At 53.2% G+C, this 18,710-nt stretch overlaps 1 protein-coding gene across 1 annotated transcript in view; it reads left to right on the forward strand.

Moving 5' to 3' along the window:
- The first annotated feature begins 7,261 nt into the window (after positions 1 to 7,261).
- SMO (smoothened, frizzled class receptor) overlaps positions 7,262 to 18,710 on the forward strand; it is a 32,925-nt gene continuing 21,476 nt past the window's right edge. Inside the window, exon 1 of the mRNA XM_065423736.1 lies at positions 7,262 to 7,610. Within this exon, the coding sequence (XP_065279808.1) occupies positions 7,262 to 7,610 (349 nt within the window). The remainder of the gene's footprint in view (positions 7,611 to 18,710) is intronic.

Below are 18,710 nucleotides of genomic sequence, written 5' to 3' on the forward strand. Positions count from 1 at the left end.
GCTTGGCCAAGCCCATGAGCTCAGCAAGTCTTTCTCGGAAGGTCAAGACATACTCCACCACTGACTCTCCATCGGGAGTGGCCTTCCCCTCCCATTCATCTCTCATCAGGTCCAGGGGCCCCCTTGTCCTTCTTCCATATAACAGTTCAAAAGGCGAAAACCCGGTAGACTCCTGGGGCACTTCCCTGTACGCGAACAGCAGGTGAGGTAAGTACCAGGTTAATACTCCTTACTCCGTCACAGCCCTCTCCTCCCTTACTGGTTACATGACGGCAAAGTGAGATCACAGAAGTACAACTCTCTCTTCCCACACGGCCCTTCTCCCGCCCCATCCTCTGTGAAAGGGGGATAAGAAGGGGCTCCGGGTCTTGAGCTGAGATTGCTGCTTGGCATCCCAACAAACTGGGCCCTGGGCTGTTTGGAAAAGGGCCAGCAGCTGCATGGGCTCCATCTCAGCTGCTTCTGACCCCCCCCCCCCCCCGCACCCCTTGTGAGTCCAGCAGCTGGAGCTGGCCCCAGGCCCCCTCCCTGGAAACAGGCCCCTTGGTGCCTTCCCCGGCTCTGACGGCTCCAGCCCTGCTGCAGCTTTTCAGCAGGCCGCGCTCGCTGTGAATGTGGGTGGGTTTTTCTTCTGCTGGCTCCATTCAGCTTGCTGGGAAAGGCAGGGAGGGCTCAGCCCTGGCTGGAACTGCCAGCATTGGGCTCGGTGTGTGGTCCCCCTGCGTGTCTCCTCTTCCCCCTCCCCCCACCCCAGCTCCTTGGCTAGGTTTCAGCTCCACGGGCTGGGAGAGACTGAGTCAGGGAATCTGCGCTGGTGTCTCCAGGGGGCAAGGGAGACTTAAACTAGTGTAAAAGAGCAGAGTCGGTCCGGTCCGGCCCGGCCCTACGGCTGGAGGGCCCAGCTGCGAGCAGATTTTCTTGCTGGAGAAAGCTAGATCGTCTCTGTGCAAACGACTCTGGGCTGTGCTTCCCAGGCCACCCCCAAACGCACTGTGTGTGAGTAAGGCAAGGAATGGCCGAGTCGCACTGCACACACCTATCCTGAGGTGCTAATGCAGGGGCCTCTGTTCAGGGCTGGAATGAAGAAACAGAGCCGTGCTTCTCAACGCCCTTTGGAGCCGACAAATTGTCCTGCAATCCTCCATATTCCCACAATCCTTTGCAGCAGGGATTTGCATCCTGGCCGTCTCTTTTCTGCCACTTTGGGGTGTGGGCTTTGTTCCCGGTGAGTATCCCCCCTGCATCACAGCTGGGTCCTGTCCCACCAGCTGAGCGGCCCGTGGGTAGAGAATACGGCAGCCTGCATTTCAGAGTTCTGCTGGGGTGAGACCTGGCTCAGAAGCCAAGACAGTAGAACGGGGCTGGTTAAAGGACTGTCCTCAATCAGGGCTGAGCCCTAGAGGGAGCAGCTCTGGCCGATAGCACTGGGCAATCTCCTATAAGGAGGCAAACTTCCTTCAATGGATGTTCTTGTGTTCCCTCAGGGGAGCAGCTGTCTGTCTGTCTCCCCGCATCATCGCCCTTGTCCCTCCAACCTAGTTGGACAGGCGTGGGACTTCCTTCAGAGTCCGCTCCTGAATGGCTGGAGCCAGGGCTGTCATGTGAGATAAGGGAGGCCGAGTTTAGTGTTACAAGGGGGGTAGCTCCTGACCAGACATGGGAGGCAGCAATACCCACCCCTGAGGCCTGCACATAGGGTGACCAGACAGCAAGTGTGAAAAATCGGGACGGGGGTGGGGGGTAATAGGAGCCTCTATAAGAAAAAGACCCAAAAATCAGGACATCTGGTCACCCTACCTGCACATCTCTCTCTTGTTAATGTCTCTGTAACTCAAACATGGGACAGGCAGGAGATGAGATCTCTGCTGAAGCTGTACCATTGCTGTCCTGTCAATTAAAGGCAGAGAAAGACCCTGCTCCGCTTATCTGGTTCTCCAAAGAGACCTCCAGCAAAAACTGGGGAAAGCCAGACTGGAGGTTTCTAAGGCAAGCACCAAGTGGGGGGTGGGGGGGGGGGGAAGAAATCTTCCACACCCTCATTAGACATCACAAAAGCCACAACCCTGCTGTTGCTCTTTACTAATCACCTGTAAGAAGCAGCTTGATCTGCTGTTTGTATGAATAGTGCCTGGAGAGGCCAACTGTGCTCAGAGCCCCATTGTGCTAGGAGCTGTATAAACACACAATAAGACCCCCTTCCACTCCCAAAGAGTTTGTGAAGCTGATTGGAGTGACTCAAGGGGTGGGGTACCAACCTCAGAGCAGCCTGTTAAGTAGTAAGGTACACACCCCAAACTGGTTGTGAGTTCTATACATAGATTTCACCATGTATTTGGTGTGAACTCCTCAGGCACTACACCAGCCTTAACATGGTGTCACAGTCCCCATGGGAGCTCCAATCTATCACAACACCCAGGTAAGCTTGGCTTTGTGATAGATGGTCCCTTACACCAAAAATCACAGCTATATTCAGGTTACTGCCAGTCCCAAAGGATCAGTCACTTACCCCAGGTCAATTGCACTTTAGATCCTATACCAATGACAATGTTTGTACCCAATCCTATAATAAACTATCTAAAGATTTATTAACTAAGAAAAAGAGAGAGTTATTTACAAGGCTAAAGCAGGTAAATGTACACACATACATGAGTGACAGTCTTAGGTTCGCAAAGGTACTAGAAGCTGCGGTAATATGCAAGCTCTAGATGTCCTCTAGGGCTAACCCAGGCCAAGCAGCTGGGGATCCCTTGCTTATGCTTAGAAATCTTGCCCTTTCTGAAGTCCAAGCAGCACAGAGACCCAGGCCATGTCTGCATTACCACTTATGACGGCAAAACTTATGTCGCTCAAGGGTATGAAAAAAGCAACACCCTGAGCGACGTAAGTTTTGCCAGCACAAGTGGGAGTGTGCACAGCGCTGCCAACAGGAGAGCTGCTTCCACCGATGCCACTCATTGGGGGTGGTTTAATTATGTTGGCGGGAGAGCTCTCGCCTGTCGGCATAAAGCGGCTGCATTGGTACAGCTGTGCCGCTGTAAGCTCTCTAGTGTAGACGTAGCCCCGGTTTCTTCTTGGCGATTTTTATTCCCTTCCTCCAGGAGTTCAAGTTGCTGGGATGAATTCACATGGAGGTTTCTTCTTCATGGGAGCAGGGGTGGGGAGGAATGCAGTTAAAATCTTTTTGTTCTTTGATGAGTCACAAGGGTTCGTTTGGTTTCAATGGGCCGCCTTGGTGGGCTGGACTAACACCTTTTGTAGGAAGCCAGCATCTTACATTAGTTAATGCTTCTTTCCTGCAGGGTGAGTTACAGAGGTTTACAATGCAAACCCCTTATAACATGGGGTACAGCTGTTATAAGTGGGATTGCTACATGCAGCATCCTACAGGCGTTCCATAAAGACTAAACCCATTCTTCTAAATTTAACATCTATTTTACCAATATGAACACGCAGGTGAGCCAGACTGGTTTCCAGCTATACATTTGTCAGTCTTCAGTTGAGGCCTAGGGGCCTTGGCGCGAGCTGACACCTGGTCTGCTAGTGTCACGGTTAGGGCAAATCTACACTTAAAATGCTGCATCCGCGGAGCTGCACCAATGCAGCTGGGCCCCTATAGCGCTTAAGCGAAGATGCTCCTAAGCCAATGGGAGAAGCTCTCCTGTCAGTATGGTTAATCCATCTCCGCAAGAGAACATAACTTAAGAACGGCCATATTGGGTCAGACCAATGGTCCATCTAGCCCAGTGTGATATCTTCCGACAGTGGCCAATGCCAGATACCCCAGAGGGACTGAACAGAACAGGTAATCACCAAGTGATCCAGCCCCCATAGCTAGTTGCTGTGTTGATGGGAGATGCTCTCCTGTCGATATAGCACTGTCTCCATCGGGGGTTAGGTCGGTAAATTACATCACTCGGGCGTGGATTTTTCACACCCCATAGCGACGTAGTTATACCAGTGTAAGTCTGGAGTGTAGAGCCGGCTTCATAGTCTAAACAGACAAGACAGAAGCAAAGTGAAGGTCACACAGGAAGTTGGTGCTTGAGCCAGGAATAGAGCCCGAGTCCAGTCCAGGGCCTTTTCCAGCACCCTCTGGATCTTTCCCTGCGAATCTCTTTACTACTTTAAAAGCAGATCATCTAAATTCTCAGCTATGAAGTATTAAGTGACTCTGAGAGGGGGCCAAGTTCTCACCCTTAGCTGGGCAGTACCTAAGCTGAAATTCCTTGGTTTTAAAAACCATTAAAACCTTGGACAGGTTAGCACAACACATTGTCCTTCTTTCCTATGGTGGTTTAGTGTTTCGGGTTAGCGCAATACGTTTGAGAAGGTTAAGAACCTTGGATTGTTATTTAAACAGCTGTGTCTGTATATTTAAATGCAAAACATTTAACAGGCTTAATTTTTTTAGGCTTGACCTTAGACCCCCCAGCTGCTGCATCATAGCAGCCTTCCCCACTAGCACAAGTGGGCTCACCGTAACTTTTCGCTCCTGTCTATCATGTAAGACGCTCAAAGCCCTTTACCAGCATGCATATTATCTCCATTTTACAGAGGGGGAAACTGAGGTAGAGGTGGTTTAAATGGGGTGCCCAGGTGATCTGGCACCATTCCCCTGTCCCCATGCTGCCGCCTCTTCATACAGACATATACTCACTGTCCTAAAAGTTGACACAAAGGGGGAGCTTTGTCTGGGATTGGGCCAGTAGGGTTCTCTGATGCAGGCTAGGACCCACTTCAATTCACAGGCAGCTCGCTGCCTGGCACCGTAGATTAGCAGGTTGTTGGAGCGTCAGCATGTGTAACCCACACCTCCTGGGTGTGGTGTTCTGTCCCTTCTAGTGGCACCAAGACCATTTGGAAAGAGATTAATGAGTCTACTCTACAGCCTTAGCTAATAGCCAGTTGGCTTTTAGCTCATGCGGTACAGGCTCATGCACTAAGTTTCAGGGATCCCAGGTTTGATCCTGCCCTCTGATGACCAGGGTCTGTGTTGTCGGCATTACACATGCAGCTGGGCTCGTAGGCTTGTTCCAGGGGTGGCACATTTGGGTCCAACCTCCCTCCCCCCACCTCTAGGTTTTGCGGGTTGCTGAAGGCCCTGCTGCCCTGGCATTTGTCTACCCTGTCCATGAATAGTGCTCCACGGGCAGCACCCAGGGGAACTAGTGGGGACCGGACCCTGCTGGTATTTTTATCCCCATGTTGTCGACAGTTGCTCTGAATTGGAGGCAGTGGTAAAAACATCCATGCCGTCTTCAACGCGAGTGCCACCACACGCGGGTCTGCACCACGGGTAGGGCGCTGGTGGGCATGTAGAACAAAAACTGGGGCAACGACAGCCTGGAACCAGAGGGGAAATACAGAGTGTAAAATTCTAGAGCGAAGGGACTGTTGGTTTTTTATGTCTAGTCTGTCCAGCATCTAGCACAATGGGGCTTAAAAGTGGCTTGGACAATCTACCGGAATATAAATGAGCTAATACATAGCTCTTCTATAGGTAAGTAATGGATAGCTAAATAATAATCTATAGCATTAATGTGTAATATATATTTAAATACATTCTGGAGTGATACAAAATCCACGTAAAGGATTTACTGGAAATGAATGATCACAGAGCTGGGCCGGAGATGGGGAACTTCCAAAAACCTTAGGTTGATGGGGGAGGGGCATTAGCAGCCCCAAACTACTGCCCTAGATCAGTGGTTCTCAACCAGGGCTACACATATCCTGGGGGGTACGCAGAGGTCTTCCAGGGGGTACTCAACTCATCTAGATATTTGCCTAGTTTTATAAAACTACATAAAAAGCACTAGCAAAGTTAGTACAAACTAAAATTTCATACAATGACTTGTTTATACTGTTCTACCTACGATACACTGAAATGTGAGTACACTATTTATATTCCAATTGATTTATTTTATAATTATATGGTAAAAATGAAAAAGTCGGCACTATTTTCAGTAACTGTGCTGTGACACTTTTGTATTCTTATGTCTGATTTTGAAAGCAAGTAGTTTTTAAGTGAGGGGTGTGGAAGTAGAGAAGGGGGTATGCAAGACAAATCGGACTCCTGAAAGGGGTACGGGAGTCTGGAAAGGTTGAGAGCCACTGCCCTAGATCAGGGGGTTTCAACCTTTTTTCATTTGCAGACCCCTAAAATTTTTCAAATGGAGGAGTGACCCCCTTTGGAAATCTTAGACAGTCTGCGGACCCGCAGGGCTTATCACAGACCACGGCTTGAAAACCGCTGCCCGGGAGGGTCTGAACTCCACGATCCAAAAAAGGGTCCGCAGACAAAGGCGTTGAACGGAGGGCAGATTCGGAGCAAGGATTCAGACGGAGGTTGTGGCTCCCAGCGGCTTTTTACAAATCATGGGTGCCCGTCGTTTTGAAAACCAGGGCGCTTCCAGAACTGGCCTAGATGACCTCCTGAGGTCTCTTCCAACCCTAATAGTCTATGATTGTATGAACGTGGCTTCCCTGGCAGAGGGCAGCGAGCAGAATCCGGCTCGGGTGCCAAAGGGCAGCGCCTGGAAATGGAACAAACTGGAGTTGGAATTAGACACACACACAGCCTGCTCTGGGGCACTGTGCAGTCCCTTTGTCCTGCCCAAAATGTGCCATAAGAGTTCAAGCCACAGGGGTTTCCCTTAGCCTCGGGGGAGCTCCGGCTTTCTTCTCCCTGCCTGCTGACCAGGCCCCGATGTGGGGGGACCCCCCTCCCCGTTACTTGCACAGATCCCCGCTGCTAGGAAGCCAGGCGAGGGGCTGAGGGGCTTCCTTTCTGCTCCCCACGTCTCTCCTGCCGCTGTCCGTGCGGAGCAGGGGGAGGGCCCCTCTCGCTCGCTCTTTTTGGCTCCCTCCAGCCTGTGCATTCCTGAGAAAGGAGCCAGGACAACAAAGGAGGCAGGAAAGGAGAAGGCGCAAGACAAGTTTCTAGCAGGAGGAGGCGGCGGATTCCGGGGGGGAAGGATTCGGGGCGGGGGGGGGAGGCTGTTTTCCAACTTTCCTCCTTTCCCTTGCAAACTTTTTTGCAAACTTTTCGGGTTGTTGCGCGCAAGAAAAGGAGCGGGCGGGGGGGGGGGGGACCGCGTTTCAAGGCCCGTCCCTCCCGCCTGCGGGACATTTTGAGGAGCTCGTGGAGTGCCCCCGGGGGCTGGGGGAGCGAAGGGGGCAGGCTGAGGGGTGGATATTTGGGGAGGGGGGGTCGCTAGGATGGTCCTGGGCGCGGGGGGGCCGCGGGGCGAGGCTGCCCAAGATGGCTGGGAGTTTGCAAAGTGGCCCGCGGCCCCGGGGCCCGGCTCGCCCTAGGGGAGGCGAGGAGGGGCGCGGGGGGCTGGGGATGGCCCCGGCGGGCTGGGCCCGGGGCCCCCTGCTCTGGGGGCTGCTGCTGCAGCTGAGCCTGGGCCCGGGGCCGCCCGCCTGCCGCGGGGAGCAGCTCAACGCCTCGGCCGCCCGGGACCGCTGCAAGCGAGCGGCGCCCTGCGAGCGCCTCCGCTCCAACGCCTGCCTGGGCTCGGCGCTGCCCTACGCCGCCACCTCCACGCTGCTGGCCGCCGACTCGCGCTCCCAGGAGGAGGCGCACGACAAGCTGCTGCTCTGGTCCGGTACGAGGGCAGGGCATGGGGGGCGGGGGGGCCCATGCAGGGGCATGGGGGGCGGGGGGCTCATGCAGGGGGAGGAGGGCAGGGCATGGGGGGCGGGGGGCTCATGCAGGGGGCAGGGCATGGGGGGCGGGGGGCTCATGCAGGGGGAGGAGGGCAGGGCATGGGGGGCAGGGCGGGGGGGCTAATGCAGGGGGCAGGGCATGGGAGACGGGGGACTAATGCAGGGGGAGGAGGGCAGGGCATGGGGGGCAGGGCGGGGGGACTAATGCAGGGGGAGGAGGGCAGGGCATGGGGGACCAGTGCAGAGAGAGGGGGACAAGGCCAATGCAGGGGCAGGGCACAGGTGGCTGAGGGTTAATGTGGGGCGGGACAGCATGGGGGGCTGGGGGCCAGTGCAGGGGGAGGGGGCAGGGTATGGGGGGGCCAATGCAGAGGGGCAGGGCATAGAGGGCTGGGAGCTAATGCAGGGGGAGGGGGGCAGGGCATGGGGGGCTGGAGGGACAGGGCGTGGGGGGCCAATGCAGGGGCAGGACATAGGGGGCTGAGGGTTAATGTCGGGGGGACAGAACATGGGGGCTGGAGGCCAGTGCAGGGGGAGCAGGCAGGGCATGGGGTGCTGGGGGTTAATGCAGGGGGAGGGGGCCAAGACATAGGGGCTGGGGGCCAATGCTAGAGGGTAGGCTATGGGGCCAGGGGGCAAATGCACAGGGCAGAACATGGGGGCTGGGGGCCAGTGCATGGGGAGGGGGCATGGTATGGGGGGCCAATGCAGGGGGGCAGGGCATTGAGAGGCTGGGGGGTAATGCAGGGGGAGTGGGCAGGGCATGGGGTGCTGGGGACCAATGCAGGGGGGTAGGCTATGGGGCCAGGAGGCAAATGCACGGGGCAGGGCAAATTCAGGAGGAGCGGCAGGTCATGTAGGGAGCATTGGGGGAAGGGGCAGGTCATGGGGGAAGGGCTGTGGGCAAATGCAGCGGGAGGGGTAGGTCATGCAGGAGGCTTGGGGGAGGGGGCACGTCATGGGGCGCTGGGGGCAAATGCAGGTGGTATTGGGGGGAAGTGCAGGGGGGGGGGCAAAGGACAAGTTCAGAGGGAGCCTGGAGGAGCATGGGGACAGGCCATACAGGGGTGTTACGGCGGGGCCAGTGGGTCTAAAATGAGGGAGTCTTTTAGGGCACACCATACAGTGGTAGATCACTTGGGCATCGGGTGGGCAAGTGCAGGCGGCAATGGGGAGAGAAGCAGAGCTCACAGGGGGCTTGGGGAATTGGGGGGGCAGGTCACAGGGGAGTGTAGTTCTCCTTACAGATGTATCCTGGACTCCCTTTATTCCCTTTGCTGTAATGCACCAGCTTAAAGTGGCTGGGCCTACCTAAGTGGGGAGAGCCTTCTACAGCTGGCAGCAGGATTCCTTTAGTGCGAGCATCGGAGGTCTGTACTTTTGGTACTGACGATCCAGGGTTCAGTCCCCACTGACAGCGCGCAGTGTGTCGTCACACCAGCCTTACAGTGACCCTAGGTTCAGACAGCGCCAAGCTGTGTGGGACCGTGGATGGCACGCTGGGTGAGGCTCTCGGATGTGCAGGTGTGGCCAGGAAAGCAACTGGTCATTCCCACCGGTGGCTTCCCTGAGCAGGTCTGTGCTTGGAAGTGCAAAGGGGAAAGTGGTTCTTGGTCTGCTGGTGCCGCGCGCTCCAGCCAGGTACGGAGTCCCAGGCTGGGTTTTTTCCTGCCGCTTGTCTGCCCTCAGGACTGAGCTGGGGGGCAGTTTCGCAGCTGATCCGCGAGGCAGAATGGAGGGTGGCTTTGCTTTGCCCCAGTAAATCAGTGTTCTTCCCTGCAGCCAGGAGGGCTTGGACCAACCTTCCATTGTTGTCTGTAATCTAAACAGGTAGGAGCCAGCAGTTACCAGGGACAATTCCACAGAGCCTGGGCTTCCATGAATCCAGGTCGCAGCAGCAGCTGATTCCCAGCCCTGGAGGGGGAACCCTCCAAAGGCTGCTGTCCCTGGAGAATGAGGGTGGAAAGATGGGGAGGGAATTGGTCAGGTGCAGATGAGGGAGCTGGGGGAATTGGGTGGCTTAGGACAGTGGTTCTCAACCAGGGGTACGCAAGGGTCTTCCAGGGGGTACATTGACCCATCTAGATATTGGCCTAGTTTTACCACAGGCTGCAAAAAAAGCACCAGCGAAGTCAGTACAAACTAAAATTTCATCCAGACAATGACTTGGTTAGACTGCTCGATATCCTCTACACTGAAATGTAAGTACAATATTTATAGTCCGATTGATTTATTTGACAGTTATATGGTAAATGAGAAAGTCAACAATTTGTCAGTAATAGTGTGTTGGGACGCTTGTATTTTTGTCTGATTTTGTAACCAAATCGTTTTGAAGTGAGGTGAAACTTGGGGTACGCGAGACAAAACAGACTCCTGAAAGGGGGACAGTCGTCTGGAAAGGTTGAGAGTCACTGGTAATGAGCCATTGTCTCTTTCCTGGATCTCTAGCAGGCCAGTTCTGACCTGGCCGGTGTCAGGAGGAGCTGTAAGTTATCACCTGGTATATGACACTGGTCTCAGCCCAACTCCTAGGAAACAAAACCAGGGTGGCCCCCTCGTTAGAACTCCCAAGAGAGTGGGCCGTGAAAGCCTCCTGGGGCGGGTGTCGGGAGTTAGACATACTGGTTTGGGGCTGTTGTCCTGGCTGTACCTGGTGGGTGGCTGAATGGAGAACTTCACTCTCCGAGTGCGTTGGGCGGGTTTCGCCATGATCAAATCACGGCTCACCGAACGAAATGAGCTTTTGCTGCCCCGGTGGTCTGGTGTGCCCCGTCCGTTCTGAGCATTCATCAGCACACCCTGTGGCGTGGGGGCAGCCAACCTTTCCCCAGCCGACTAGCTGGCAATCTGCCAGGATCCCACACGCCAAATCTAACTTGAATTAGCTGGTGCGCACTGAAGCTGGCCCCAGCTTTAGTATCTGTGTGCATACCGTTGAAACTACGGAGCCCTGCATGCAACAGGGCCAGGCATTGGACGCGGGGCAAGCAGTGTCCATAGGATGCACCTCCTTGTTAAAGATGGAAGACGTCCATGTATCATAGATGGAGGAAACCAACAGCACCAACTGGCTTGCAGTGTATGAGGGCCATACATGGCTACTATTGTCTCTGCCTGAACTCGTGTTGCGCTGTTACTATTAGTATATTCTCCTTTTTGGACTGTTTGCCTGTAGACACAGCTACCAGGAATCAGATTTAGATTAAATCTCAGAAGACTCTTGCTAACTGTAAGACCAGTAGGACAATGGAACAGATGCCTAGGGAGGTCGGGGAATTTCCTTCACTGGTGATTGGATGCTTCTTTAGCTGTGCCCACTGGACACTGTATCCCAAATTAGCCTGAGTTATAGCTTTCGTCGGCTATCCCTCAATACGAGGATGATATCTGCGGGGGACGGGGGAGTTATAGCTCTAGGAAGGTAGAGATGCCCATATTTGAGTCAACCAGTGGTTCATCTGGCATGCCGTGTGCTTTAAAGGAAGCCAAAAAGGACCATAGGATGTATTTCTGGCGCTCCGATACCATGGTGATGGGTGCAGCATGAGAACCCAATTCTGTATATGTGTTTTGATACAGACCAATGCAAAGTTCTACACCTAGAAACAAAGAACAGGGACATAGGCACAGAATGGGGGACTGCATCCTGGAACGCAGTGTCTGTGGAAGTGGGCAAGCTACTCAACATGAGCTCCCACTGCCATCCTGTGACAAAAGGGCTAATGTAGGCCTGGGATGCATAAAGGCCGGATGGGGAATAGGAGAAAGGAGGTGATTTTACCTCTGTCGATGGCAAAATACTGGAATACCACGTCCAGGTCTAGCGTCTGCGTTTTAAAAAGAATGTTGAAAAATTGCAGCGGGTGCAGAGAAGAGCCGCGGAAATGGTTCGAGGGCTGGAGAAAATGCCTCACAGTGAGACCGAAAGAGCTCAGTCCGTTTAGCTTGTCCAAAAGAAGATTAAGAGGTGACTTGATTACAGCGTATAAGGGTATCCGTGGGGAGGAAATACGGGGTCCTAACGTCGTCTTTAATAAATGGTGAATTCTCCAGCTCTTGCTGTCTTCAGATCAAACCTGGAGGGAGGCCTTTTGGGAAGATACACTTATGTCAAATGCAAGTTACTTGCTCAGCCCAGGGGAAACGGGGGGAAATGTCACAGCCTGGGTTACACAGGAGGGCAGGTTGATCTAATGGCCCCTTCGGGCCTCGAACTCTGTGAATATAGAGCAACACTGAATCATGGGAAGAAATTTATTCCTGATTCCCTCAATTTGTGGCCTGAAGCACTGACAGGTCATTTTTTCCCCTTAGCTGCAGTGATCTGCAGATGCTAGTGAAGTAGCAAGACCCATTCCGCTCCCGGCCCTGTTTGGATCCCCTTTGAACGTGTCTTTAGGTTTCAATGCAAAGTAGTGCATAGGCTTCATTTGACTTTTTTTTAATCTCTAAATACAAAAAGCATTAAAGGTTTCATTGGAAGCCGGCCGGAGCTGGGTCGTTGGATCAGTGGGGGTGAGTCTCCTTAGCCAACGTCACAACTTCTTTGCGGGCAGCAGGGTTTTCTGCAGCTTGCACTTCTTGAAGAAGCTGTCGGGTTGGGCTTTTCAAAACCCCTCCGCGTTAGCCTAACCCAGCTCCCGTAGACGCCAATGGGAGTCTCATTGACTTCAGTGAGAGCGGAATTAGGCCAGCGCTGAGCCCTTTGGAAAACCTGGCATGCGGTTGCCACAGAAATCTTCCAGTAATGCCAGCCTTTCTCTGAGGCTTGATATCCTCCAGGGACTGTGACGTTCTGTGGAGGGGTCGGGCGGCTGCAGCAGATTGGGGCCTAGGGCATCAGCTGATGCAGATTCCAACAGGCACAGGCAAACGGTGCGTTTGCAGCTGTCTGGAAAGGGGCCAGCCCTGCCTCCTGGCTGGCAACGGTTCTAGGATCCCTTCCCCAGCCCTCGGTGCCCGCTGGGAGGGGAAGGTTCCCCCAGCCTCTCTTATGAGCCTGTGTGGAGGGAGGAAAGGCGCCCCTGTTGGGAAGCAAAGGGGTGCGGGGGCCCCTGCGTTCCCCTGCTCGCACAGTGTGTGTTGGACTGGCGGATGAAGTGAGGAGTGGCTCAGTGCACTGGGGCATTCTCCAGACGGCTCCTACTCCAGGCATATGTTGTACTAAAAAGCTCCCGTAGGCGGAGAGGGAAGACGTGCTCTTTCCCGGGGTGGCCCGGGAGCTGCCTTTTCTTTCTTCATGGGGTGCCCCGGCTGTACCCCCAGCCCTGTGATCACGGCCCTGCAGCAGAGCAGGAGCGGGAAAGCTGGAGTGAATGCAGAGAGGGTAGAAGATCTCTCCCCCATGGAGTCAGCCCAGTGGCCAGCCTATAAGATGAGCCCCACTCCCCAAGATCAATATCGGATGTTTGTGTATTTAACCCTGGTGTGTATAATGCTTGGGTCTGCTCTAGTGACTTCCAACTGAGGATCTCAGTGCGTGTTACAGGCACGTCGGTGAGCTAGAGAAGTGTTATCCCTATTTGGCAGGTGGAGAAACCGAGTTGCAGGGCGGGTGATGTGACCAGCAGAGTGTCACATAGAGAATCAGTGGCAGAGTTGGGAGTGGAACCAGGTCTGCTCCTAGAGGTGGGGATAGAACCCAGGAGTCCTGGCACCCAGGTCCATATTCTGACCATTGGACCGGACTCCCCTTGGCGCTGAGAATGCGTGGTCTGCTTGTTGCTAGGAGTGAGAGGAGAGAGGCTTTGGGTGTCTGAGAGAGAGGCTCTCGGGTGTGTCTTATATGGGTGTGTTTGTGTCTCATTTAGCACAGACAGTAAGTAGAAGAGCCTAAGCGTTCTGTGGCTGGTGCGTGGTTAATGCAGGCTGCAGAATCAAGGAGACAGCCAAGCCCTCTGCTAGCAAATGTCTTCCCCCTACCATCATTGTCATCTCTTCGCCTTATCTTGGGTGAATGAAATAGACTGAGCGTCTCTAGCCTGTCGCTGTAAGGCCGGTTTCCCAGACCTCAGATCGCTCTTGTTCAAACAGCAGGATTCAGCAGTTCAGCCCCAAATAAGCGTCTCCGCCTCCCAGTCTGTGCTCTCGCTCCCCTCTCATCTCCCTCCAGGATGTCCCCCTATCACATTTCAGGTGGGGACGCCTGATCTGAACTTTTCCCTCTGCCTCCTCGCCCAGTTGCTGCTGAAAAGCTCCCTGTGCCCAACCTGGATGCCTCCTCCACTCCCATCACGTGAGCCGCACCCCTCGTCCCCTATGTTCACTTTGCTGTCTGCTTCAGCGGCTGCCTCCCCTCCAAGTCCCCACACGGCAACACCCTCTCCTCCCTCCATCCTTGTTCTCAGCTCCTGCCCGCCCATCTCTCTTCCCACCTTCTTCCAGGCCGCTCCCCCTTGGATCTCCTCCTTCTCCTGTGGGACTCACCAGGCCGCTTCCGTCTCCATGTCCAAATCTTCCGCCGAAGTTGGTTCTGGTGTACGAGTCCATGAGGCCAGCACCTGTCAGGGCTTGTTCACTCTTGTTCATCAGCCAGACGCAGGCACGCTCCTCAGCCACTGTACAGCCTTCTGCTTGCTTGCACATACAAGACTGTCTGTGTCTCACTTACACTGCAGCTCCTTGGGAACCACGCCCGCTTCTCTCTGAGCTCAGGAACCGCGCTCACTAAATACCCATGAAACCCAGGCCCCTTAAAAGCTCCGCTTGCTCTGAAACGACACCGGGGACTTCATGCAAAAGATTTTTTGGTCCTTAGAAATACAAGGGGACCTTAGTCTAAATCTAGTGGGATGCAGAGCCAGCAGTGTTCATGCAGTTGTAGTTCCCAGATTAACCTTAACTCTGCCCCCTGTGCTGCTGTCCTGTAACCATCCACTCTCTTGAAGTAGCCAGAGACAGACCCCCCGCAACCTCTTTCACGCATAACTTTCCAGTACAGTTCATAGACCCACATGTCCCCTACCAACCCTCCACATACACACAGGAAATGCTCGCTTCTCCAGAGACTAACTTTGCTTCCATGCCAATACGCATGAATATAGCCCTAACTTGTCACATGGTGATATAATCCACTGACTTTCCAGGCCCATTGCAAGATGGTTGGGGGGGTTTCTGTTGGTATAAGCTGTTGGGTGAGGTTGTGAGGGAGTCTCTGACCCGTATTTAGAAGTGAGCGGGGTCTGGGAAAGACTCAGACCTGTAAGAGGGGGATGGGTGAGGACCCAGGGCCGTGTCGGATATGTACCGTGTGCCAACATTGGCAGGGGCACCAATGGTGGAGTTAAAACTGATGCTGAAATGCTGGTCAGGATAAAAATCCAAATGTTTTTAATAAATGAACGGCCTTTCCTATTCTACAAACAACAGGTGAGATAATGAACATGGAAATGATTAAAAATTTTAATTTGCTTCTCTTATGCCAGCTGCTCACACTTGGCATTTCTCATCGGTTTGATTAACAAAACAGGATCATCTGTTTCACTTCCACCTCCCCCTTTCTCATCACTTCCGAGCCCCAAGGCGCCTGCATGACGCCACGGTGTTACTTTGCAAATGCTGAAAAGGAGTTTGGCTTGTAGGTGGTCTCTCTTTTATTTTATTTTTACATTTAATAAAAAATACTTTAGCATTTGAGATTGTGGTTGTTTTTTTACAAAGCTTATAAACTTTGGGTGAAATTTGACCTTGTTTTATCCCTTCAGCTTAGAATTGCCTAATAATTTATGTTTAAATTCTCAACTCGAGCGTTCTCTTAAGTAAGGGCATGACACGGTTAAAGTGTTAATTGTGCCTTACTGACTTTTTGTTCTGTGAGATGCGTGTCTCATCGTTATTTTGAATCTTACTATTTGTCTCTGTCCTGAAGCAGTGAGTTCCACGGGTGAACGATGTGTGGCGTGTTTCAAAGAACTATATTTCTGGAGGACGGGCTGGCTCAGGGGACTGCTGTCTTCGCAGGGATGGCAGTTTAGTGGCCTGAGTGAAATAACTTCAATATGTTGTTGGTCCTAGTCCAGTTCTTAGTGAACAGGTGTCCACAGGACAAACTGGTGTCACCCCTGGCACTCACTAACTAGCCTGTTTGCAGTCGCAGCAGGGAGGCTCCCAAGGTGTAGTGCTATCCCTTATCTCTGAGAGGTGGCAGTATTATCCCCGTTTTGTGTAGGGGGGAGTGGAGAAACCAAGAGGTTTAAATCAGTGGTTCTCCACCTTTCCAGACGACTGTCCCCCTTTCAGGAGTCCGATTTGTCTTGCGTTCCCCCAAGTTTCACCTCACTTAAAAACGACTTGCTTACACAATCAGACACACAAATACCAACGTGTCATAGCGCACTATTACCGAAAACATGCTGACTGTCTCCTTTCTGCCGTAGAATTATAAAATAAATCAATTGGACTATAAATCTTGTACTTACGTTTCAGTGTACAGTATATCGAGCGGTCTAAACAAGTCATTGTCTGGATGAAATTTGAGTTTGTTCTGACTTCGTGGGTGCTTTTTTTTGCAGCCTGCTGTAACACTAGGCCGATATCTAGATGAGTTGATGTATATGTAGCCCTGGTTGAGAACCACTGGTTTAAATGACTTGCTTGAGCTCACACGGTCCGTCAATGACAGAGCTGGGACGCGAACCCAGGAGTCATGACTAAAGGTACATTTGAGTCACGGGTATTTTCAGTAAAAGTCATAGACAGGTCACGGGCAATAAACAAAAATTCACGGCCCATGACCTGTCCATGACTTTTGCTATATGCCCCCCGATCAAAACTTGGGGGAGGGCGCGGCCTGGGGGGTGCTGGGGAGGGGGTCTCAGCCTGGGGGCCTTGCAGGTGCTTGGGGGAACAAGGGGGGAAGTCGTGGCCCAGGGGGCACCGCAGGTGCTGAGGGGGCATTGTGGCCTTGGGGAGTGGTGGGAGGGGGGAGTGGTGGGTCTGGGGCAGGCTCCCTTCCTGGGAAGTGGGGACGGCAGCTCCTAGTTCCATGTGCTGCCTCCGCTTCGTCCCAAGCCCAGGTTCTGCAGCTCCCATTGGCTGGGAACCACGGCCAATGGGAGCTGCAGGGGCGGTGCCTGCAGGCGGGGGCAGCCCGTGGAGCTAGGCGCTGAGGGAGGGGAGCTCCTGTCTCCCTTCTGGGGACTGGGAGCCCCCCCCAGGTAAGCACCACCCTGCACCCCAGCCCTGAGCCCCCCACGCCCAAACTCCTGCTGCAACTTCCGTGACCTCTGTGAGCCTTAGTCATGACACTTGCGCCCATACTCTAAGCACTAGACCAGACTGCCTTCTCCATAAGGAGCAATAATTCACTACAGAGAGAGAAGGGGAAGACAAAGCTAATTAACGTTGCAGAGAGGCCAGGCAAAGAGAAGAAGCTGTGTTTAGATGTCGTCGTGTTCTGGATGCGTTGGTATCCCGGGTGTGTTTGCAGTGAGCTCATCTCTGTGATCCTTCACCCGCTTTGCCAGCTCCGTGCAAATCGCTCACTTGTTGATCTCAAAAAGTCCCATTAGCAGGAGGGCTGCGGAGCCGGGCTAATCACAGGGCCTGCTTGCAAGCCGGCCGCTGATTACCGAACCCTTGCAAACAACCGCGGCAGGAGGAGCCGTGTCCCTGCAGGGGCTGCCCTGGATGACTCAGCAGCCTGGCCCACGGGGCCGGTTGGACCGTTCAGTGCGTCAGTCACCGAGCTCAAGAGACAGGGAAGGAGATACAGAATCTTCCACCCGCCTCCCCAGCCCAGATGGGCCTAGGCTGGCAATGAAGGCACGCCGCTCCCATCAGAGGGGGGCCAGTGGGTATTGAGACAGCAGGGAACGGCCCTGTGATCGGAGATGATACCGAGCGTCCTGCAGTGCCGGGGAAGCCAAATACTAAACAAGCAGCTGCAGGCTCAGGACCGGTGCCTCGATGCTGCTGAGGGGGAAGCATTTGCATCACGAGGGGAGGGATAGCTCAGTGGTTTGAGCATTGGCCTGCTAAACCCAGGGTTGTGAGTTCAATCCTTGAGGGGGCCATTTAGGGAACTGGGGTAAAAATCTGTCTGGGGATTGGTCCTGCTTTGAGCAGGGGTGTCAAGGCTGTATCCCCACTTTGAACTTTAGGGTACAAATGTAGGGGCCTGCATGAGGACTTCTAAGCTTAACTACCAGCTTAGTTCTGGTCCGCTGCCACCATTCCCTACCCTGGGAAGCTTTTAGAAACTTTTCATCAATTCCCTGGTGAATACAGATCCAAACTCCTTGGATCTTAAACAAGGAGAAATTGACCCTTCCCCCCTCCTTCCTTTCACCAACTCCTGGTGAAAACAGATCCAAACCCCCTTGGATCTTAAAACAAGGAAAAATCAATCAGGTTCTTAAAAAGAAGGCTTTTAATTAAAGAAAAAGGTAAAAATCATCTCTGTAAAATCAGTATGGAAAATAACTTTACAGGGTAATCAAACTTAAAGAGCTCAAAGGACCCCCCTCTGTCTTAGGTTCAAAGTACAGCAAACAAAGATAAACACTCTAGTAAAAGGTACATTTACAAGTTGAGAAAATAAAGTAAAACTAAGACGCCTTGCCTGGCTTTTACTTACAAGTTTGAAATAAGAGAGACTTGTTTAGAAAGATGGGGAGAACCTGGATTGATGTCTGGTCCCTCTCAGTCCCAAGAGCGAACAACCCCTTAAAACAAAGAGCACACACAAAAGCCTTTCCCCCCCCCAAGATTTGAAAGTATCTTGTCCCCTTATTGGTCCTTTGGGTCAGGTGTCAGCCAGGTTACCCGAGCTTCTTAACCCTTTACAGGTAAAAGGATTTTGGAGTCTCTGGCCAGGAGGGATTTTAGTACTGTACACAGGAGAGCTGTTACCCTTCCCTTTATAGTTATGACAAGGGGGTTAGACTAGATGACCTCCTGAGGTCCCTTCCAACCCTGACATTCTATGATCTATGACTACCGGGAGGGTGGGGGGAAGTTTTTCCACACCACAGTGTTGGTACAACTGTCCTGGTGCATTGTGGGGTATTTGTTTGGCCTTTCACGGGAGATTCAGTAAT

Source organism: Emys orbicularis, chromosome 1 (genome assembly GCF_028017835.1).
Source record: "Emys orbicularis isolate rEmyOrb1 chromosome 1, rEmyOrb1.hap1, whole genome shotgun sequence".
NCBI lineage: Eukaryota > Metazoa > Chordata > Testudines > Emydidae > Emys > Emys orbicularis.